The sequence below is a fragment of the Neophocaena asiaeorientalis genome, unplaced genomic scaffold (assembly GCF_003031525.2).
Source record: "Neophocaena asiaeorientalis asiaeorientalis breed wild unplaced genomic scaffold, Neophocaena_asiaeorientalis_V1.1 scaffold41, whole genome shotgun sequence".
In the NCBI taxonomy this organism is placed as follows: domain Eukaryota; kingdom Metazoa; phylum Chordata; class Mammalia; order Artiodactyla; family Phocoenidae; genus Neophocaena; species Neophocaena asiaeorientalis.
The window spans coordinates 1,150,707-1,175,085 of record NW_020171994.1 but is presented as its reverse complement, the minus strand read 5'-3'; the positions used below and the strand labels follow the sequence as shown (position 1 = coordinate 1,175,085).

The 24,379-nt window shown below is 37.9% G+C and overlaps 1 protein-coding gene across 1 annotated transcript in view; it reads right to left on the bottom strand.

Annotated features, from left to right (window-relative positions):
- Positions 1 to 8,288: 8,288 nt before the first annotated feature.
- The window catches only part of ACSL4 (acyl-CoA synthetase long chain family member 4), a 70,907-nt gene continuing 54,816 nt past the window's right edge, over positions 8,289 to 24,379 (bottom strand). Inside the window, exons 13-17 of the mRNA XM_024748589.1 lie at positions 24,318 to 24,379; positions 20,032 to 20,223; positions 18,346 to 18,460; positions 15,154 to 15,311; positions 8,289 to 9,818 (exon numbers count right to left, since the gene is read on the bottom strand). The exon at positions 24,318 to 24,379 is cut by the window's right edge and continues 2 nt beyond it. Of these exons, the coding sequence (XP_024604357.1) occupies positions 9,661 to 9,818; positions 15,154 to 15,311; positions 18,346 to 18,460; positions 20,032 to 20,223; positions 24,318 to 24,379 (685 nt within the window). The 3' untranslated portion in view covers positions 8,289 to 9,660. The remainder of the gene's footprint in view (positions 9,819 to 15,153; positions 15,312 to 18,345; positions 18,461 to 20,031; positions 20,224 to 24,317) is intronic.

The window sequence follows — 24,379 nt, the reverse complement described above, 5'->3', positions numbered from 1 at the left end:
CGCCATGTGGTCAAGGCCCTGTTAGAGGCAAATAAGACAAACCTGCATTTTCGTTCTGGCTTGGCTACCTAGCAGCTGTGTTACCTTGAGCAACGTCACTTAACTTCTCTGTGCTCCGGTTTCCTCTTCTGTAAAATGGAAATAATAATAGAAAGCGCTCACTGTAGGATTTTGTGGCAAGGACTGAATAAGATAATGCTGGGAAAGCACTTAGCATAGTGCCTTGAACGTATTAAATGTTCAAAAATGTCAGCTGTGGTTACTTCATTATTAACAATAAGCGTGTGGTGCTGTGAGGCCCAGAAGAGAGGCATTTAACTCAACCTTGGAGAGCTCAGAGAAGACGTCCCCGCGGATGTGACATCTGAGATGTTTTGAATAGGAAGTAGCCATTCGGACCCTTTCTCCACGTGGAAAGCAATATCCGCAACGTATGAATAAGGAAAACAACAGTGAGAAATTGGTTCCCACAGTGGGTAGGCAAAGCCTGACTTGAAATTAGATGCTAAGAGAAAAATCAAGACCAGTTGTGTCAACTACCACGTGTTTGTTTTAATTTTGACTTTGTTTGGGGGCAATGATGCTTCAGCGGCTCTTTACTCATCCAACATTATGTTCAATAGGCAGGATGGAGTCTGCTCATTTCCCACTGCCTCAAAACATGAATAATTCTCAGCTGCTCTCGAAATTTTGCCTGGCACACACCATGACCACATCTGATTCTGTTCATATTGTTTTTCCCTGTCAATGCTTAACCCTTCCACATTGTCCAAGTTTTACTCGTCCTTCAAGGTCTAGACTTTCTCATTTGTTCATACATTCATGAAATATTTTCTTTTTTAATTAATGTATAATTGACCTATAACATTAATTAAAGTGTACAACATAATGCTTCGATATTTGTATGTATTGTGAAATGATCACCACAATAAGTCTAGTTAACATCCGTCACCACACAGAGTTACACGTTTTCTTCTTGTGATGAGAACTTTTAAGATCTACTCCCTTAGCAACTTACAAATATGTAGCACAGTGTTATTAACTATAGTCACCATGCTGTACATTACATGCCCAGGACTTATTTATTTTATAACTGGAAGTTTGTACTTTTGACCCCCTTCACCCTTTTCTCCCACACACCTCCCAGCAACTACCAATGTTTTCTGTATCTGTGAGCTTGCTTTTTTTTTTTTGTTAGATTCCACATAGAAGTGAGATCATGCGGTATTTGTCTTTCTCTGTCTGACTTATTTCACCTACTCCATTGTATATATACACCACGTTTTCTTTATTCATTCATCCATTAATGGACATTTAGATTGTTTCCCTATCTTGGCTATTGTAAGTAATACTGCAGTGAACATGGGGATGCATATATCTTTTCAAATCAATGTTTTCATTTTCTTCAGGTAAACACCCAGAAGTGGAATTGCTTGATCACATGGTGGTTCTATTTTTAATTTTCTGAGGAACCCCCATACTGTTTTCCACAGTGGCTGCACCGATTAACATTCCCACCCAACAGTGCATGAGGGTTCCCTTTTCTCCACACCCTCTCCAGCACTTATTTCTTGTCTTCTTGATAATAGCCATCCTAACAGGTGTGAGGTAGTAGCTCACTGTGGTTTTGACTTGCATGAAATATTTTCTGAGAATGTACTATGTGCTGGGCACAGTGGCAGGCGCTAGAGATATAGCAGTGAACAAGACAGACACAATCTGTCTACCTTCCCAGAGCTGACAGTCTGTCTGAAACTACAGACATGAAAACAAAGCACTGTGACCATGTGTTACCAGGGCTTTCTCAGACAAGGGATATATCTAGAATAGTGCTTTCCAATTGTTTTCACCACATAGCACACATAGATAACATATATGACCCCCTAGGATAAATGGATAAGAAAGCAGCCTGCCAGGGAGCTCTGGCCACTCCAAGGGCAGAGGGCATCAATACCTCAGGCACACCTAGCATGTCTGGGAGATCTCTGGTTGAGAATCTCAAGCTATGGCCCATGGCATTGCTGTTGCTCTCACCCCACTTTGTCCTTGCAGGCTGATGGGCACAGAAGGGATGCTGCCGCAGACGGCTACACGCTCTTTGCTATTAGCTAGAAGTTGGTAAGAGTCACTCTTGCCTCTTCAGCATTAGGCGCAGACCGGAGGCTCCAAGGAAGCCTTCCCAGACAACTGAAGCCTAAAAGGATCTCTGTCTTTCCCAAATTCCTACATATGTAGAGTCTTCAGCTCACAGTTCAGCTTCTAATTCACCCCCATAGTCTGACATTGTATGCTGAGAGCATAAGACCATCTTTTGTCTCCTCTATAGCAATACTACACATGAGAGGGCTCAGAAGTACTTCTTAAGTGTCACGGTTCAAGACAAAAGAAATCTTATTGGAACTTAAGAGGGCCTTCAAATGGAAACGGCTTTGCTATCTAAGAAAAGTTCAGTGCCCAAGCCATCTTTTAAAACTTCAGAGAAGAAATCCCAAAGCTGTAAGAGAATGAGGTCATCCAGCTCCAGGCCAGTTTGGAGTTTTTCTTCTCTGAGCACAACCAAAGGCCAACCAAGATATCCCACAACCCCAGGAGATGGGGTCGAGAGAGCTATTGTTTATATCATGAGCAAAAGGGAAGAATTCACAAGCAAAGAGAGCCAAAGGGGCGTCTTGCAGAGAAAACAAAGACTCCTGCTGAAATGAAACAGAAGAGTCCACATCTTTTCCTTCACTGGGACTCCCTGAGAAAGGTTAATTCTCTCAGCATCAAGAATCCTGATGGCTAATGAAATGCAGATCCAGTTTAGAAATGATGCAACCTCCAGGAAGGCTGGGGGGCAAATCTGACAAATTTTAACTCATCTCTGTGCATTGCTTGCTCAAATAGTTCGTGATTCAGTTACTAGGCAGGAAACCTTCCTGATTTCCCTCTCTGGCCCCGTCTCTCTCCCACTCTTGGGAAGCTACATTGCTACTTTCCTATACTGACACATACAATTCACCATCCCAAACTGAACGTGGGCATTGGAATGCCTTATCCTAAGGAATGTCAAAGATACTGCTAAGGTAGAGCTGTTGACCATAAAGAAGAAAATGTGTGTGGACATGTCTGTAATATATACATATACATATACATATACATATACATATATATATATATATATACATATATACACACACACACACACACACACACACACACACACACACACCTTGTTCCGAGCTTCTTATAACTCTACGAGCTAGAAAAAGCTGGGCACAAGAAGAAATACCTGACTTCAAAGGAATCATTTTCATAATTCTGCTTCAAAAGTCACTCTGAAGAGATACATGGATGGGTCAACATATTCTCTCTTCTTTTCCCTTGTCCCTAGGAGTCTCTTGACTCTTTTTTATTATTGATTTCTCACAGCTCCAAGGCAAAAATATGAATTAGGTAAAGTTGATGTTTAGCACTTCCAAGCGGTCCCACCCCTAGAGCCCATTTCTGATTCTTGATACCCTTAGGAGTATCTTCTAAGAAATAAAATGGTTCTAGACCTCATTCTCTCAGAATCCCTCAGGTTTTCAAGTGTCAAAGGAAATAGCTAATCTATCAACACAAAAGAAAAATCAATCCCATATCAACAGGAGAGGGTTAGGGGAGCCTACAGTTAACCAGGAGCCTCCTTCTTTGGTAACCTGTGAAAACTGCCCTCTCTTCTGTGAATTATTTTGTAGTTTAATCCTAAGGACAGGTGTTAATAGAGGAATTTACAGATCCAGCAAACAGGTCACTGTTGGCCAGTGAGAGAGGACGAGGCACAGGTACTGTTTTTTGTTTGTTTGGGTTTTGGTCATTGTTATTGCTGTTAACCTTCCCATGTGATTCCTAAGTGCAGCCAGGGTGAAGAACAACTTGGAGGGATGAGCTTGGCAGATTGGAGAACACGGAAGTGAAAGAGAATGGAGTTAAGGTAAGACAGGTGAAGAGAGATCTTCTGATTCAGGGACTTGAATACCAACCTGACATTTTGATTTGAATAAGAACAGCATCAACAAGGTGGTATTTTAAGAAGGTAAGTTTGGCAGATCTCTGTACAAGATGGAGTATACTGAGTATCCTGGCAGGGATGGAAAGAAAAGACTTGCCAAGAAACTAGTCAGGAGGTCGGTATAGCTCTTCGAGGTGAAAAGGGGTGAAGGTCTGATGTAGGGTGGTAATAGCGGGAAGAGAGTAAGAAATGAACTTTAGGCACATGACGTCATGTCTCTCAAAAACTAAGCCCAACTGAGACTGAAAGTGGGTGCAAACACTGAAATATCCTGACATACTTCAGGTATTTTAAGTTCACCCAAGTTGTCTGCGTCCCTTACTTCACAGCTACCTAGGTCTACTTCCGCCCAATCAAGCCCACAAAGATGCTTCTCATCAGATGAACCTTTCAGGTTCTCCCACACCCTTAATTAAAACACATTTGTTCCAAAGACTGACCAGTTTGATGATTAGTACATGCCGAACAGAATATGATGAACCCGATTGGTTCATCCTCTTCTCCTCCAACACACCGAAATGCACCCAACTTTCAACTTCTCCTCCATATTATCAATCTTACCTGCTCATGCCGGACATGTCTGACCCTACCTACCCTGGATGCTCATGTAAACAAGATATGGGACATTTTCAGCATGCCAGAAGATTCCCTCATGCCCCTTTCCAGGCAATACCACTCTCTTCAGAGAAAACCATTATCCTGGATTCTATCACCATAGGTCTGTTGTGCCTATTCTCGAACTTCATATAAATACAATCATAATGTACTGTGAATAGCTTCTTTCGTACATCATAATTATCTGTGAACATAATTTATCCATGTCTTTGCATGTAGCAGCAGTTTACTCTTTTTACTTGCTAGGTAGCATTTTCTTGTATGGATATACCACAATTTCTTTGTCCATTCTCCTGCTGATGGACATTAGAGTTATTTCCAATTTGTGGGTCATTATGAATACTGCTGACATGGGATCAACTTATAGCAAAGCTTTGTTAACAAGCCCCACCCACACTGTTCTGGGAAATTTTCTTTAATTCTTGTAATCCCTTTTTTTGGTTGTTATTCTCTCTCTCTAGAACTTCTGTTATTCAGATGAGGAATCACTTGGGCTGATCCCTTAATATTCTTATCTTTTTGTTCCTAGTTTTCATCTTTAAAAAATACTGTTTGGAATTAGATAGCGGTGATGGTCGTACAAAACCGTGAATGTAATTGTCACCTAACTGTACACTCAAAAACGGCTAAAATGGCAAACTTTATTATATATATTTTACCACAATAAAAAACATTTGGCCCCTCCAAAAGTTCTACTTCCTTTCTCTTGAATTTTTCATTTCAGCCATCATGTTTATAATTTCTAAGAGATGTTTTTATTTTTTTTTTGTTTTCTATATATTCCTTTTTTGCAGCCTTCTGTTCTTGTTTAATGGTAGTTTTAAAAGTTTTTTTTAAAGCTTTCTTTATTTACCCTGCGGAACCAATTTACTCCAATTTGCTTTTTTCTCCTTGCTTTTATCTCTAGTCTTCCAAGGTTTGGTAATCCTTGCCTTCTCATTTAAGAGGAGAGTACTAGTACTGACTGGGAGGTCTAAGAGTGTGGTTGCCACTGAGGTAGAGGAGGTGGGAGTATGATGGCAGGGGATAGCTTTCTTTCATGGACATCGTAGGATAGCTTTCAACCTGTGCTTTCCAAACTGTGGCTTGCAGACTCTCTAAAGCCGTGCTGTCCAACATGGACACTAACTACATCTCGAATGCTCAATGGCCACACATGACTAGTGGTACTATAATGGATAGCACAGATATGGAACATTTCCAACCTCACAGGAGTTCCGTCGAACAGCACTATCTTGCAGGGTCATGAAATCAGTTTAGAGGGTGACAACCAACATTTAAATAAATGAAATAGGAAGTCTCATTAGTATTGTTGTTTCACATAAACATTGTTTTCACATAAAATATTGTTTTATATACACATAAGCATGTGTGCAAAGCATCGTGGATCACAGTAAAAAAAAATGAAAGCATTTTTAAAGAGAGAGAACGTGAGGATAACAGAAGTTCCTTGTACCTAGTAGAATCCTCACTTCTTGTGATGGCATCAGCCACAGCCTCATATCCCTATAGGAAACTTGGGACCTAGGGCATCATTAAAAAACAAACCGAAAATCACCTTGGGACAGCAAAATCACAATATGAAAGCTAGATGTGATGGGCCTTGGGGACAAATACACTCCCTATTTCTTCCGTCATTCATCTTTCCCTTTTTACAAAGCGTCTTTTTTTGAAGTCCAGTCTTTCTCCCTCTCTCCCTCTGTCTCCCTCTGTCTCCCCCTCTCTCTCTCTTTCTTTGACACAGGAAGAAGAAACTAAAGCTAAGGGGGGTATTTTGAGATTTGTCCATGGCTACAAAACTAGTGATAGAAAAAGCCCAGGTCTCCTCACCTCTAAATCCAGAAGTTTTTCTTCAAAGTCTTCAGGGGCAAGCAGTCCTTTAAGGCCCTAAGGTGCAAACCAATACGTTAAATAACTTGACTCATGAATGTTACCTGGATACAATGATAATGATAACAGCTAACATATGTTTTAAACACGTTATACGGATTAACTCATTTTCACCCTCACAACCCTCCTCTGAAGTAGATCCTATTTTATCAATCAACCCCATTTTTCGGGAAGGAGAAACGCAGTGGAGGGATGTTAATGAACTGCCCAAAGTCACACAGCGAGTGAGTGGCAAACTCAGATAAGTTAATTTCTCCCTAAATTTTAATTAGCCTAAAGGTAACAGTTACCATTTATTAGCACGTACTAATAATCCACACAACATGACTATGTTTTGTCCCACAGTATCAGTGCTGCAGAGGGATTCTACTCTATTAACTGTATGAAAGTTAACAGCTTTGGGTTCAAATCCTCCAAACTAATGGATATGATTTATACAACCCAGGTTATCTGCTTAATGCGATTCTATAAACCTAGAGAGGAGGACTTTTGAAATATGTGTTTAAAAGTTTGGCTAGTATTCTTCAAACTTGCACACTTTATCTTGACGCATAATTAAGCACAAACTGGCTTGATAACGTGGGTGGATTTATTTCTTAAGATCCGAGTGCAAACTTAAAAACCAGAACAAACGAAGCTTTTCATTAAGGAAAACGTGAAAACCTAAGTAACAATCCTGCAATCGTGCATTTTAACAGAAAGTAGAAATACGAATACATTCTAATTTGTAACTACATTTGAAAATTAAAATATTTCTCTCCGAATCCCAAATACCACACAATCTTTAATCTGTTCTCATCTTGTTACTCCAGAAACATCTGTCACATGCTAGCAGGAAAATATAGGCAAGGATTATTAATCAGTCTTTATGACCAAAGAAACATTATTCTCCTTAACTTCTGACTTTTTGAATCATTCACGTGTATCTCAGTTCCAAAAAGTGACACAATTATACCTCCATTCCAGAAAAAAAAAATCAACACGAATATCAAATATCAAGGAGGCAAGGTACTTTCATGTAATTAAAGCAAAGTCACAAGGGTTCGTCTTAAAATGTACATAATTGCAGGAAATTTTCTAAGTACAACTTTATTTGATGGCTGACATGTAATAATAACAATGAACGATTTAAACAGGTATAAAAAAGGTAGGATCAAAATCTTTACGCTCAAATACTTGAAAAGTCACTATGAATATGGAAAGATCTGTCTACATAAACACGTATATTTGCTGAGGAAAAATCAGGGGGTAGTGGCATCTCCCTGGTCCGTTAACAATATTTGGATTTTCGCAAAGAATTAGCAGCACCCAACCTTAAGTGTTGATTACACGTTTCTAATAGGACCCATACAACAGATTAGTTGGCAGTGTTCTAGCTTTTGGGAGATGGGAGCGGGTGAGGGTTCAAATATCTGAGTACGCATGCACTCACACATTTAAAATCACCATTCCAAAAGGAGGGGACTCACATACTGAAAAAGTCTAAGAACACCATCCTTAGAGGATCAACAGTGGGCCAGAACAGTGGAAGCTGAATAGTAGTCTACTTGGTAAGAATGGTTTTTCACTCTTAGAAGGCAAGTTGGGAAGAATGAGAATACTCACATACACATAACTCAGGGAGACCTTGCTTCAAATTTTACATTGCAGAACACTGAACATTCTTGCTTATAATAACACCAGATGATTTTTCCTTTATACCACCATATACATAACATTTTGCAAAGAATAACAGTATTAAGAATTTTTGTTTTTTTTTTACAGTAACTATGGTTCAAGTGTGAATACCTATCAGGGACATATAATCCCAGATTTTAATTAAAGATTCAAAAAGAAGCCCACATACCAAGTTACTGCACAAGTATCAGTCCCTTAGCGAGTAACTTCCCTTCTCCCAAATCCAGCATTTCCAGTTTCTGAACTCTTCTCAAACAGAAAAAAAGTGGTAACAGTGTGTTCTTCCCTTTAAGTTCCTAAAAGTCGTCCAAGTTAATTAATAATTCAGAGATTAAATCAAGATAGTAGGGAAGTCATTCATCATAACCCGCTTTTGCTAAAATTAAAGCAAAATGAAAGGCTTTTGGTAATACAAATAACTGATCAAGAATCAAATCAGCAACAGCAAACAGACCTTAAATTACAAGTGTGATTTAATACACTTTAAAATCAATCCCTGCTATCAAAGATAAGTTCAAAGTCGAAATCCTCTCCCAGGTTCAGTGCTGTGCAAGGGTTGGAATTCTAAATACTTATGATTTCATCACCTTTTCTAACAGAGAAAATGCTTCCTGTTAAAATTTGATTAACTTTCTATTATTTTAACTCTTGGTTTGTCTTATTTTGAACAAACAAACGCAATGTTCGGCATTTTTTAAGATGTACTTTTACTCTTACGTCATTCAGATAATTACAGTTACTGATTTCACATCTCCAAGTTTCAAACAAGCAGTTGAATTTCCCTTTAAATATATTACTAGATAGTTTTGGGTGCGTTTATATTGTTTTATTCTTGCTTCAGGCACCGTAATTACTCACAATGTTATAATGATTCTATGTGTAACCTACACAACGATTATGAATGCTAAAATGGTTTCCAAGGTATTACTTGATTCTGTATATTATGATTCAAGACAAATGGTTGGAAGAGAATTTTAAAGCCCTGCAGCACTTCTGCTTTGAGTAGTGTTAATATATTTTTTTTGGTCATGCTTAATATTTGAGCATCTTCTGAACTAGGAAGACAGTAGACATTGGAAGTTGCAAATTTCCTCAAACTACATTCTACTCCAGCTCCAACTTATTTTGTTCAACATTAAATATTTTTCTTTAATGAAACAAGTATATCTTAGGCTAATTTTTAAAAAACAGGAATCTTGCTCTAAAATTAATAACACAGCTACAGGGAAATAACTTTTCAGTTTCAGCTTCACTAGAACTATGCAAAACTAAGTCAAAGTAGACTCGACAACTATTTTAATCACTTTGGGTTTTGTTTTTTTATTACCATGGTTTTAGAATGATACACTTTACATTCTAACAGACAGCTCAACAAGGCTGAAAACTCCAGAACTGAAAAACCACCAGGCCGCCTCCTGCACAATTGTAAGTAAGAGAGCAGCATTTTATTTGCCCCCATACATTCGCTCAATGTCTTTGAGGTAATGGTTCTTCAGTTCCTTCCTTTTGAGTTTGAAAGCATCAGTGACCAAACCAGTTTCAGGGGTCCAGGGCTCTGGGCTTAAGCGAACCTTGATTGGAGTTTCAAATCGCTCCAATTTCACTGAAATGAGAAAGGGGGGGTAGGAATGAGGGGGAAAGAGGGAAAGAGAGGGAGAGAGAGGGGAAAGAAGGGGGAAGAGTGATGAGGGTTAGGAAAATGGGGGCGAGTGGGAGAGAGAGAAACAATAAAACATGAATTTTGCAGGAGTCACCTAGATGATGCAGGTGATGAGGCAAACTTAATGGTATGTTAGAGTTAACTAATGATACCACCACCTTACAATTTCATTTTATATTTCTCAAAGTACACATCAGTTGTTTCAGTTGAATGGTTTTGGACTATGCAGTTTTTTTCCCTAATATGTATGTAGACACCCTCCTCTTCAGAGTCTTTCTATCTGTTGCGCCTTCTGCCTGGGATGGCCTTCCCTGCTGTACTTGCATGGCTCACCTCCCTACCCCATCCACGTGTCTGTTCAAATGCCACCGCCTCAGAGAGGACTCCCTTGACCACTCCTAACAAAACAGAAGTCCCTTTGTCTCTCTGTATCCTCTTATGCTATGTCTTCTGCAAAATACTTATCACCACCTCATATATTATATATTTATGTCACCTACTAGAACGTAAGCTCCATGAAAGCAGGGGCTTTGTTCTGTTCACTGCCATCCATAGGCTACACTGAGCCCTCAAGAAACATACAAATTTATTCATTCATTCTACAGAAAATTAGCCTCTAGACAACTGTTCTTCGCAAGCTTTATTTTAATTCAAATAAGAATCAAAAGGGGGGGTTGCGAGTTTCTTCTGAAGGCCTACTAACAGTAATGTTAATCTACAGATGAGCTTTATTTTATATGCAATTATTTAAAATAGCAATTTCGAAGAAGCAAACATCCGCATGTTTTAAAACAGCCTAGGTAACCTGAGAAACAACTTGGTTTCAGTGATAAGCACAAAGAACTCAAATTCAATGAAGTTTTTGTTCTAATGCTAGTCTGAGCTTTATGAAAGCTTGGGTGAATTAGCGAGTTTCTCATTAAAATAAGAGAAAAATATAAAGCTGAGTGTGAAAAGTAATGTTTCAAATTACTTAGAAACAACTTCCTAAAAGTAATGCCTAAAAAGGTAATAAAGGAATATAAAACTTGTTCAAATTAACCATATCTACTCTGATGATAGATTATAGCTCAGTTATGCAGAGGTGCCTGAAATGAGGTCACATTTGGATCTCAAGGGAATAGTTCAATTCTCAAATACTGATCTGGCTCCAAAACCTTTCATTTCATATTACTTTACCTACTTACACAGGTCGTGTTCCAGAAACACTGACAACAATGGGACAAAGCAGGTACGTTATTTCAGTTAAGCATTTTTTTTAACGCTGCATTAGAGGTTTCATAGTTTTGGAAACTCCTAAACATTAGCTAGTACCACAAGCTATAGAGAGCAACGGGCAATCAATCACACAGTTTCCTATAAATTAAATAAATTTATAAATTGCAAACAAGTGAAAAAGATTAGGGGAAGAAAAAAACAAAAACAATTTTACACGTGGCATTTTATCAGAATTACCTAGGACATTATGAAATGTGACCTGCAGGTGGCAGCAAATGTCAATTTTTCTAGCCACTGATAGTTGTCAAATCCCCCCAAAACCATTATTTTGCATTCTTAGGATACTATCTATATACCTTGCAGTTATATTTAAAACATGAAGGGGCCTGCTATGAACGATGTATGATTTCAGGCAGATTTAACTGAAAACAATCAAAACTATTTTATACCTTTTGGCCTAAGTCTCTGAAATTATAATTTGAAGCAAAAGGTTAGCAAAATAAATCTTCACGAGCTTATGAGTTATTTAGATTTAGCTCATGATTAGTGTCCATTATCCAAATCATGAATTGTTCGATTTCACGCCTCAATCCAAGCACAGGAAAGTTATGCAGGCCTAGCAGGTCCTAGAATTGTATTCCACTTTCCAGCCTGAAAAACTTGCCCCACTGTTGCTTTTACACAGGTGAATATTCAATGACAAATTATTCAAGTCACGTTCTGCTCCATTAGTACGTTCAGAGAGTGACTAAGAATAACAGCCTATTGGCTGAAATACTTTTGTTTTTTTCTTTTTTGTGTGTGGTACGCGGGCCACTCACTGTTGTGGCCTCTCCCACTGCGGAGCACAGGCTCCGGACACGCAGGCTCAGCGGCCATGGCTCATGGGCCCAGCCGCTCCGCGGCATGTGGGATCTTCCCAGACCGGGGCACGAACCCATGTCCCCTGCATCGGCAGGCGGACTCTCAACCACTGCACCACCAGGGAAGCCCTGAAATACTTTTTAAAATACTACATTTAAAGAAAAAAATGAGGATTTGTATCAAAGAAAATTCTGGAAGCCTGGTGATATTAACATTAAAAAGTGTGATATGTCAATAATACTATAATTAACAAAACCAACTTTAAGAAAAAAATTAAGCTACTGTCTTTATGCTTATACAGTAACTTACTTTGCAGATTATGTTAATAGGTAACTGCTATTTAAAACTTTACAGTGACCAGAGTTAACTAGAAGAATGTTCTTCTTGGGGAAAATAGTTTTTCAACTTCAACTTGCTAACAAATGTTACAAACTATATTTTTTAACCAAAATGGAACCCAAGTAGTTAATTTAAAAAATAAATAATAGTAGCCTAGTTAGGGAAACAGGTGTGCTCATGTATCTCTGACAGGAGTATAAACTAGTCCAGTTTTTCTGAGGGGAAGAGGGAGTTATCTGGCAACATAAGGGATAAAAGCTTTTAAAATATACATTTTTCTTGACTCAGATAATCCATATTAAAAAAATAATTACATAAGAAAATAAATGAGAGTAAAAGATATATATTCTATTTGTTTACAGTGGAGGGGAAAAGTCTAACAATAAGGACTTAAGTGGACACTCCTTTACTGGAATACTATTTAGCTTAAAAAACGGTAATTCAATTCTATATCTACTGACTTAGAAGAAAGTCGATGACGTTGGTAAGTTAAGTATATATAACAAAATGTAATGTCACCACCCAAAGGTAACTACTATCAAGTGATTTTTACTTCCTCCTTTAAACTTTCTGTATTGTCCAGTACTTTATAATGAATATAGGTACCTGTAATCAGAAAAATGACATTTTCATTTTTTAGGAGGGAAAGCAATAGGTTAAAACTAGGTTAATCGCTTCCAATTAAACATGAAGAGTACATAGTTTATCTCTGCTCCCCTGGAAAATAAACAGTTTAAAAATAATTTTTTTTAATTCAAAAGGTATTAACCACAAAGGAAAAATAGAAATGAGAGAAAGAGGACACTGGGTGAGAAGGCCCAACAAAATCTTAGAAGACCAAAAGCAAACAGGCCAGCAGTTAACTGACTGGGAGCCAAGAGAGCTAAAAGCTAACTGCCCACATCGAAGAACGCCAACAAGAGGCAAACCAATCTCCCGAACCCGTAGACAGAAGCTGAGGGACAGAAGACAGAGATGAGGGGCCTGCTGAAAACAGCAGGGCTGGCCCTCATCTGTTCAGAGGATAGTTCTCCCTCATCCTGCTCTTCCCCAACCAGGCTGGAGATAGATAGATTTACCTTTTGGAAAAACTGAACTAAAGAGACTCTGGACTCAGGACACTTACAATAGAGGGAGGGAGTAAGGCTGAAAACCTAAAGGTTCAGTGAGGGGAAGACCTACCCACCCCAGCCCCAGCCCCCTTCCAATGCCCTTTTTTTTGGGCTACCAGAATATTGGCAGTCATGCTAATATCTCCCAGGTAAGAGACTGCAGAAGTCTCCTCTGGAGAAGTGGAATGACTCAAAACACCAACATCTGAATAACTTTTCAGTGAAGCCCAGCAAGCTTTCCAAACAGCTTTTTAGAACCTCATTCTCAAATATGAATGGACAGACAAGGATCAGCAGATATATGCGAGGCCGACCAAAGCAAGCAGAAAGTGGAACTTGAAGGAAACAGAAACAATAACAGGAGAAGGAAACTTCATAAAAGGAATCCCTTCAACATCCTCAGAGGATAACTGCACCCATGAAAGAGCAACAGGACGCTATTAAAAGGACACTAAGAAAGCAGGAAAGAACTCTTGAAAATTGAAATTCTGATATTGGAAGTTGGAAGCTCGACAGACTGAGGCAATGATAAAGCTGAGGGATCTGCCAGAATATAAAACAAAAAGGACAAGATATAAAGAAGATGTGGCACATATATACAGTGGAATATTACTCAGCCATAAAAAGAAAAGAAATTGAGTTATTTGTAGTGAGGTGGCTGGACCTAGAGTCTGTCATACAGTGTGAAGTAAGTCAGAAAGAGAAAAACAAACACTGAATGCTAATACATATACATGGGATCTAAAAAAAAAATGGTCACGAAGAACCTAGGGGCAGGACAGGAATAAAGACGCAGACCTACTAGAGAATGGACTTGAGGACATGGGGAGGGGGAAGGGTAAGCTGGGATGAAGTGAGAGAGTGGCATGGACATATGTACACTACCAAATGTAAAACAGATATAGCTAGAGGGAAGCAGCCGCATAGCACAGGGAGATCAGCTCGGTGCTCTGTGACCACCTAGAAGGGTGGGATAGGGAGGGTGGGAGGGAGACGCAAGAGGGAGGAGACATGGGGATATATGTATATGTATAGCTGATTCACTCTGTTATACAGAAGAAACTAACACACCATTGTAAAGCAATTATACTCCAATAAAGATGTAAAATAAATAAATAAATAAATTGCAATCCTCCCACCCCCAGCGCAAAAAAAAAAAATAAATAAAAGGCAAGATAGATTACAAAAGAAAAAAAAAGATAATAAAATTAGGGGATGAAAGTAGAAGGTCAACAACCATATAAAAGTAGTCCCAGATAAAAACATGAACACAAAACTCAGAGGGGAAAAGCAATGAAAGAAAAGCAGACAAACAACAAAAGGTAAATGGAGATTTCCCAGAACCATAGGGCAGAGATCTCTAGATTGAAAGGGCCCACACCAAGTAAGTATATGCAATGATAAATGATAAAAGATTCACACCAGGGCACATTAGTATGAACTATCAGAACGAAGATGGACCATTCCAAACACAGACTAGATGACCACCTAGCAGGGATGCCGTGACATGCAACAAAGAACTAGTTAGGTTATTCTACCATATAACATTTAAAGATCCTTCCAACATGGAAATTCATTATGTATATTTAGGAGGCAGGTTTTGTAAAACACAACATAGTAAATCGACTATACTCCAATAAAAATTTAAAACAAACAAACCAAATAGACATCTTGAAGAGTCTAATGCACAGGACCTCATTAAATAACTTTTAGGGACATCAACAGATAAGCCACTTCTTACTTACTGGTATTTGCAGCTTCTCTAATCTCTTTCAGTATTTCAGCTTCCATGGCAGGGTCATTGCAGATATCAACCCAAGTGCCTTCCACCCCTTTCTGTTGTGCCAAAAGCATCAACCTTTGCTGATTAGGAACCACAAAACTTATCACATAGGACTGGTCACTAAAAAAGTAGAAAATAAAACAAACTAGAAATTAGAACATTAATAACAATTATTCATAAATTATGCAAAGAAATAGTACACATAATTCTGAATATATTTTTCTTTTATTTGTTACAGCTTCATTAAGAAGTAATAAAGCCCATAGTACTGTCATAACGACAGACACATAGATAGCCCAATGATACAGAGAGTCCAGAATAAACCCTTGCACATATAGTTAAATGATCTTCAACAATGGTTCCACGACCGCTCAGTGGGGACGGTCTCTTCAACAAGTGGTATTAAAAGAACTGGATATCCATATACAAAGGAATTAAGTTGGACCCTTACCTTATAGCACATATAAAAATTAACTCAGAATAGATCAAAGACCTAAATCTATAAGAGCTAAAATTATAAAATGCCTAGAAGAAAACACAGGGGAAAAGATTCATGACATTGGATTTGGCAATGCTTTCTTAGATATGACACCAAAAAGCACAGGAAACAAAAGAAAAAATAGATGAAGAGTACAACAAAAATAAAAAATGTTCTGTGTATCAAAGGTCACAACAGAGTGTAAAAAGGCAATCTATGGAACTGGATAAAAATATTTGCAAATCATATGTCTGATAAGGGGTTTATATCTAGAATGTATAAAGAATTCCTACAACTCAACAACAAAAACAACAACAAAATAACCCCATTAAAAATGGGCAAAGACCTGAAACCATAAAACTCCTACAAGGAAACATAGGGGGAAGCTCTTTTGACATAGGTCGTGGCAATGACTTATTGAATTTGACACCAAAAGCAAAGGCAACAAAATCAAAAATAAACAAGTGGGAGTATATAAAACTAAAAAGCTTCTGCACAGCAAAGGAAACCATCAACAAAATGAAAAGGCAACCTACAAAATAGGAGAAAGTATTTGAAAATCATATATGATAAGGGGTTAATATCCAAAACACATAAAGAGCTCATACTACTCAATAGCAAAAAAAAAAAAAAAAAATCAATTAAAATATGGACAGGGGAACTGAATAGACGTTTCTCCAAAGAAGACATACAGATGGCCAACGGGTACATGGAAAGGTGCTCAATATTACCAGTTATCAGGGAAATGCAAATCAAAACCACAACAAGATATCACCTCATACCTGTTAAAGTGGCTATTATCAAAAAGCCAAGAAATAACAAGTTTTGGTGAGGATGTGAAGAAAAGGGAAGGGAACCCTTGTGCACTGTTGGTGGGAAGGCAAAGTGGTACAGGCACTATGGAAAACAGTATGGAGACTCCTCAAAAAATTAAAAATGGAACTACCATATGATCCAGCAATCCAACTTCTTGGTATAAATCCAAAGGAAATGAAAACAGGATATCAAGGAGATATCTGGTCCATGTTCATTGCTGCATTAGTCCATAACAGCCAAGATATAGAAACAACCAAGTGTCCATCAACAAATGAATGGATAAGGAAGATGTGGTGTATGCGTTCAGCGGAATATTACTGAGCCATGAGAAAGAGATTCTGCTATTTGCGATAAAATTGATGGAGCTGGAGGGCATGGTGCTAAGTGTAACAAACCAGACAGAGGAAGACAAAAACTGCTTAAATGTGGAATCTTAAAAAAAAGTCAAATTCATAGAAACAGAGAGTAGAAAAGTGGTTGCTAGGGGCTGGGGGTGGAGGCTGATAAAAGGGTACAAACTTTTAGCTATAAGATGAATAGGGTCTGATGATCTAATGTGTAACATGGTGATTACAGCTGATAACACTGTATTGTATAATCAAAAATAAGAGGGAGAAAAATTTTAACAAGCAAAGGACTTGATTAGACATTTCTCCAGAGGTGATATACAAGCAGCCAAACAAGCAGATGGAAAGATGCTCAAACATCACTAATCCTTAGGGGCAAGATATCCCCTCAAACTCATTACCGTGACTATTATAAAAAAAATTTAAAAAGTAGAAACAAATGTTACTGAGGATGTGGAGAAATTAAAACCCTTGTACACTGTTGATGGGAAGGAAAAAAAAATAGTGCTGCCATAATGGAAAGAGTATGGCAGTTCCTCCGAAAATAAAAATAGAACTACCATATGATCCAGCAATCCCACATCTGGGTATATACCCAAAAGAATTGAAAGCAGGATCTTCAAGAAATATTTGAATATCCATGTTCATAGCAGTATCATTCACAATAGTCAAGAGGTAGAAGCAACCCAAGTTGTCCATTGATGGATGAATGACTAAACAAAATGTGGTCTATACATACAATGGAATATTATTCAGCCTTAAAAAGGAAGGAAATTCTGACACATACTACAATGTAGATGAATCCTGGGGAGCATTCTGCTAAGTGAAATAAGCCAGTCACAAAAAGACAAACACTGTATGATTCTATTTATTCAAGGTAGCTAGAGGAGTCAAATTCACAGAAACAGAAAGTAGAGTGGTGGCGGCCAGGGGCTAGGTGGGGGGAGGGGAAATGGGGAGTGGTTTAATGGATACTGAGTTTCATTTTTGCAAGCTGAAAAGTTCTGGAGATTGGTTGTACAACAGTGTGAATATACTTAACCCTAGTGAATGGTACACTTAGGATGGTTAAGATGGTAAATTTAGGTTTTGTGTTTTTTATAATTAAATTTTTTAAAGGGAGTAATAAAGCCCAGAAAAATAAACCATATTAACACATAAAGAAAGAAAATGGTTCAATCTCTCAGGTTTTTTTATTTAGAAAACTTGTACTAGCTGTGTTACCCTCTTGGGAAAATTACCTATGCTAAATTTCAGTTGTTATGGATGTTAAATGAAATAACTGTTGTGGCATAGCTAAGTATTTAGCAAGACACAGTAGGTGGTCCAGTAAACAGTTAAAATGCCTGGATTATCTCAAATGACCTTTAAGCTGTTGAATTCAAGAACTTTCATAGATTTCTAACATTCCCCAACTCTGAAAGTTGGATGTTTCCCTTATGATTATATCAATCTTTCCCCAATTATCCTTTTACTGTAAGTATATGAAACACAAATGCAACTTTAAAATTACCTTTTGGCAAAAGCACAGATGTTGTCAATAAGTGGACAGTTCTTCAGTGCAGCTTCTACTTTCCCAAGAGATACATATTCCCCTGCTTGTAACTTCACCAGATCTTTCTTACGATCTGTAAGTCATGAAGCATGTTATGTTATCCATAGTACATTGATTAAGGTATGTCCAATTCTGATTTTCTTTCAGTCTCATCACCTTAATCTTTATTTATAAAGATATTTCTTTTAAAATCTTGTTATATCTAATGTTTGCCCAAACACATCAGTTAAAAAGAAAATGCCTAGTTAAAGAAGTACTGGCTAAAATGTTATATCCTACACCAAAAGCTTTAATATCTTACTATAATGTTTAATATTATCATGAATTTAATAGAAGGAACAAAGACTTTGGGGCATTAGATTTGAATGGTAGCTCTGCCCATTACTAGCTATGTGATCCCAGACATGTCATTTGACCGCTCCAACCCTCAAATTTTATCAGGGATAATGATGCCTACCTCATACTGGCATGTAGCACAATGTCTGACATACAGAACAGTCAATAAATGTTAATTCTCCATTTTCCAGATTTGTCATTATCTTGTTAAAATGACAGTGCACTAATAACATGCTGGCATAGGATGGCACATCATCAGGTTGCCTTACATCCTTCGTGTGAGTGCTGACTTGCCTACCCATAGGCTGGGAACCCAGCACACATGCCACCAGAGCCAGCCTTTGATTCCAGCACAATTAAGGATCAAGGGGAAAAAGGCGGTGATGGTGTAGGTGGGGGAGTTACTGGTTCTAGACTGAGCCGTGTTTCCTGGGAATTCCCCTGGCAGATCAAACTTCTAGGCGAAGAACCAATTTCCCAGGAAATCTCTAACTATATTCAGGTCACATATGGGTCCAGAGACAGACTTAAACGGACCACTAGAGATAATGACTGGGGAAATTTTATGGCTTGAAAAGGATCTGAATGGGACCCAACAGAGTGGTCCTTATCGGCTAGTCAAATTTTTAACTTTTGCCTGATTAAAATGAATAGTGTAAGGGCTATTCTGGAGTAGCTTTGAACTTAGTCTATTTCAGTAGGCTCAATAAGGGCAGTGCCAAGCCAACTGACATTCTCAGAAGAACCGATTCATGTTGAGGACTGATATTATATTTTTCTAAGAGTCCAGGCTAGTTAGAGTCATATAAATGGCCACTAGGGAAAATAACATGTCCACAATGCTTCTTGGGTGGGGAGGTAAATGGTGAGGAAGGCCTAGAATAGGGTATGTTACAGTAGATGGTTATATGGAACCGAATGTATCAACAGTTGACCAAAAGAAAACAAAACAAAGAAACAAAGAAAGCCTCTTCTGAGCAATTTTTGTTTTCTCACTGCCAACTGCTCTTTTCCTGCCCACCCTCCCTACCCCAATGCTGCTTCTGCTACCACTCAGTAAGGTGCAGGCACTGCCCTGCTCTAAACATTTTACATGTAACAACTCATTTAATCCTAACAAAACCCCTACCAGGTCAGTACTGTTGTCCCTATTTCACAGATGGAGAAGCACAGACCAAAGTTAAATAACTCTTCTAAAGTTTAAGCCAATGGAATCATCAACCCTATTAATGACCTGACCAATATTACCTTTCATATATGTGGAAGTTGCAAAAACTGAAGAAAAGCACAAAAAGAGAATACACTGACCAATAATCTGTAAACACCCATCGGGATGGAATTCTCCAATATCACCAGTGCAAAACCACCTTTGGCCATTTTCGTCCACAGAATAATCCTCAGCTGTTTTCTCTTCATTTTTAAAATATCCCATGGAGATATTCTGTCCACCAATTACAATTTCACCTCTGGGGTTTGGTTTGTCGTGAACTGTATAACCACCTGGAAGTCATAAAAGCAAATCAGTTATTGTTCTAAAACAAATTTACTTGTATTAATTCTTAAAGATCCTTTGCTACTATTTTTCTGCTGATCAAATTTTACTTCACTTTATGGGAGCATATTAGTTAATATTTCCCAGGATCAAAATTTCACACTTAGAACATCATTCAAGCTTAGGGTTCATAGAGTTCTGTTAAGATAAAATCACCCCCAAGAAGGGTAACACGTGAAGTTTTTAGAAGTAAATTATTAATATGTTGATATCAAATGTGTTTCAGATATATTCTAAGGTTTTAATCAAAGAGCATAGGTAGTTATAAATTTAAAACTATTCAATATTTCAGTATGACAAAACCCACTGTACACAAAACATTAAACTCATTATATAAAGCAAAGGTTCTTTCATAGCAAGGAAAACTCCAAATATGGACCCACTCTCCAAAACTGACATTAAAGCCCAGTACCAGAAAAATTAGAAAAATAAAAATTAAAGGCAGAATTCTCCTTACCAAGTTTTACAATATACCTTGTTTCTCTGATTCCACTGCTTAATAAATAACCCATTTAGTAAAGCAATATTGATGCTGGTGCCCAATATACATAGACACACACTCCCTATATTTTTAAAGATTTTCATTCTAAAATTGGAAAGGCATTACCATGGGAGAAAGGAGGACTTATTCCCAAGATGTAAAACGCTTGGGAATAAATTTGGCCTTTCAGTGTGGTATTTAAAAAGGAACGGCTGTTTGCTCATAGAGCACCACGGTAATGCACATAATAAAAAGTCACATAGGAGAAACACTTTTTGAAACTTCAAATTTATGTCAGACAAAGCTCATTCATTTTCTTGGGTTCAAACAACCTAAGGGATGTGTCCTACAAGGTAACTGGTCCTTTAAAGGTTCAGTCTATGGCTCTTTACAGACAACAATATTGTACTATATTCATCAGACTTGTTTAGAGACTAAAACTTAACTATCCCACCCACTAAAAAGGCAATTATGTAATGTAATAGAGATGCTAAGTATCGCTATGGCAGCGATCATATTACAACATGTAAATGTATCAAATTAACATGTTGTACACCTTAAATTTACAGAATGTTGTATGTCAAATATACCAAATTGAAAAATTAAAGAGGGACTTCCCTGGTGGCTCAGTGGTTAAGAATCCACCCTGCCAACGCAGGGGTGACAGGTTTGATCCCTGCTCTGGGAAGATCCCACATGCTGCAGAGCAACTAAACCCGTGCACCACAGCTACTGAGCCTGCACTCTGGAGCCTGCGAGCCACAACTACTGAGCCTGCGTGCCACAACTTCTGAAGCCCTTGCGCCTAGAGTCTGTGCTTCGCAACAAGAGAAGCCACCACAATGAGACGCCCGTGCACCTCAATGAAGGGTTGCCCCCGCTCGTTCCAACTAGAGAAAGCCCGTGCGCAGCAACAAAGAACCAAAGCAGCCAAAAATGAATAAATAAATTTAAAAAAATAAAAGAAAATCTTAAGCTTTTTAATTACTCTTCCTTTATCTGGCATGGCTAGGCTATTAATTATTTTGCAGTTAATGAATATGTTTAATATTTTTCACAATTTCATCATAGGAAGACTGCTTTACTTTTGCAGATTATCACCAGTGTCTGTAAAGCACAGGTTTCCTCTAAGTGGCTCGCCTTCTGCAGTTACTTATAAAAATTAAACTATACAAATAGCTGGACAATTGATTATCAACTATAAAGATGTTTCCTGGGGGCAATTGGGATTGACATGTATACACTGATGTGTATAAAATTGATGACTAATAAGAACCTGCAGTATAAAAAAACAAACAAAAACAACAACTAATACTAAACTTTCTTTGGGTTATTTGTATGGGAATATGTTAATATAAATGTTTCAGACATTACATGAAATTTCTAAAAATCTTCTATGTTCTGGTATAGTGTTATAAGTCATAATTCTAGTTATTACTTTAAAATGTATATCTCGGAAATAACTAAATTTCCTTGTCAATTGCATTATTATGAACTTTCATCAAATCTTTAACCGTGGTCATTTTTAAGTCTTTTGTCATTTACAGACAGTTCTGGGTGTACTCTGATGCTTTTGCAAATATGTTCCTATAAAAGGGTTTCATCTTCAAGGAATTCATGGAAAAGACTCTGACAGGTACAGGTTTCTGGTAACTGACTATACTGCTGAACTGAATGGATAAGCATTTTCAGAACTCTAATGGAAAACTGATGAACTCATAAAAGTGCTAACAAAGAGTAAGATAAAAAAAATTAATTACATGGGACTGAGTGAACTGATGAGGATGATTATAATTTTTGTGACTTTCTTTTTGAATGAAAAAAAGTCCCACAAGGACTCAGAGGCAAGAAATATACAAAGCAATTTTCACTGCAAAGTAAAGGAGCGGTTACAGTGGAGGATTACTGGACTGAATGTCAATATTATGACGTAGTATGAGTGTGTTTGGTAACTGCAATCATCGTTGCTTTTGTTGTGGTCATCCATTTACAATGCTTGGTGCCAGTTTATTCATCTCTTGTAAAAATAAAATACAGTGTGTGTGTGTGTGTGTGTGCGAAAAAAAAAAAAGCTGGAAAATTCCAAAATACTTCAAGGTTAAATGGTTCTATTCTAAGCAATACATGGATCTTGCTGTCTGTATGTGAACTGAATAACATGCACAGTGACCAAGCGAAAACAAAAAAAGAAATACAAATTATCAGGTCTCCTCAGATCTACTGAATGAGTCTTTCTGGAGGTAGGGTCCAGGAATCTGTGTTTTATCAGCTTTCTAGATGATTCTCATGCATGTGAAAGAGTAGGAACCACTCTTCTATATGCCAGGTTCTGTGAAAATCTGTCCCCATTGCGACATTCTCTGTGAGGTTATAAGGCCATATAGATAAGACAGGGAGTAAAGAAGGTAGTTTTTGAAAAGCCAGTAAAAAATTACTTACTATTGTTTACATAATGCTGTTTGTTAACTTCCTCCTTTCACTTAGTTGTTTGGAATAGCAAATAAGTGAGTTTAAGGTGCACTGGTGAATTAAATGCAAAACCTGGATTAAGTTTTAGATTTTCTTACTCCTTGTTCAGACCCAATCCATTCTTTTTATTTTCCTCCACAAGGTTCCCATTTGCCTCGAGTAATCCAGTGGAACTGTTTTTGCCTTACTAAACTTCAGGATGTACCAGGAGTCAGGTCCAGGAAAATGTCTTCAAAATAATTCTCTCCTTGGTATCTTTTCTGATATGAGATCTTGCCAAGAGCTTGTTCTCCACTGCAAACTCATATGCTGATTCACTGTTTACCAAAAGTTTGATTGAGCCAAACCAGGGAGGTGACTTAGGAGACAGCAAAGTATGGTAGAAAGTGCATCAGTTTTAGTGCCAAACAGTTCTAGGTGTGATTCACGGTCTGCCACTTACTAGCTGTGCAATTAATGTCTCTGAATTTCAATTTCCTTGGCCATTGAATGTGCTGTGTGTTAAGTAATTCTTAATTTACTTGTTTGTCAGTCTATGGGTTTATTTGTATATGCCTATCTCACTACAAACAGCTGATGAAGTTAATGAAACAATTCACATCAAGTGTCTGGTCCTTTGCCTGGAACCTATAAGATATTTAATAAAAGTTAACTCTCTTTAAAAAAAAAATGTTTGCTGGGGTCAAGCTCTAAGAAGTTGGGGGGTATGTGTGTGTGTGATTAGTCACTCTATCCCCTGAAAATATGGGGTTTCATTTCCCAGCCCAAACCTACTCACTAGCAAAATCTAGCTTCAAAAGATAGGATATACATCCTTCTCCAAATCCAGGGAATGCCCCACTAAGAATTTTTTCCTCTTTACCATCGAGTATTCCCAAGTTCAGAATCATCATGCCTAGATTCTAGAGATTTCCCTTTCCTCTTGGGAACCTAACAATGTTACTGAAGAAAAAGAAAGCACAGGGAACAAGCAACAGCAAAGACTCGCTTGCTACCGCAGACAACCTAATGCTTTTTAAAAATGGAAGTCTAGAGGCTCGCGGTAGGTTTTAGCATATCTAGAAACACTAGAGCTTGTCATAAAATGCTTACCTTCCTGCCAGTCTTTTAGCTTAATTTCACAGCAAATAAGAGGGGCTCCAACTCTGCCAGTT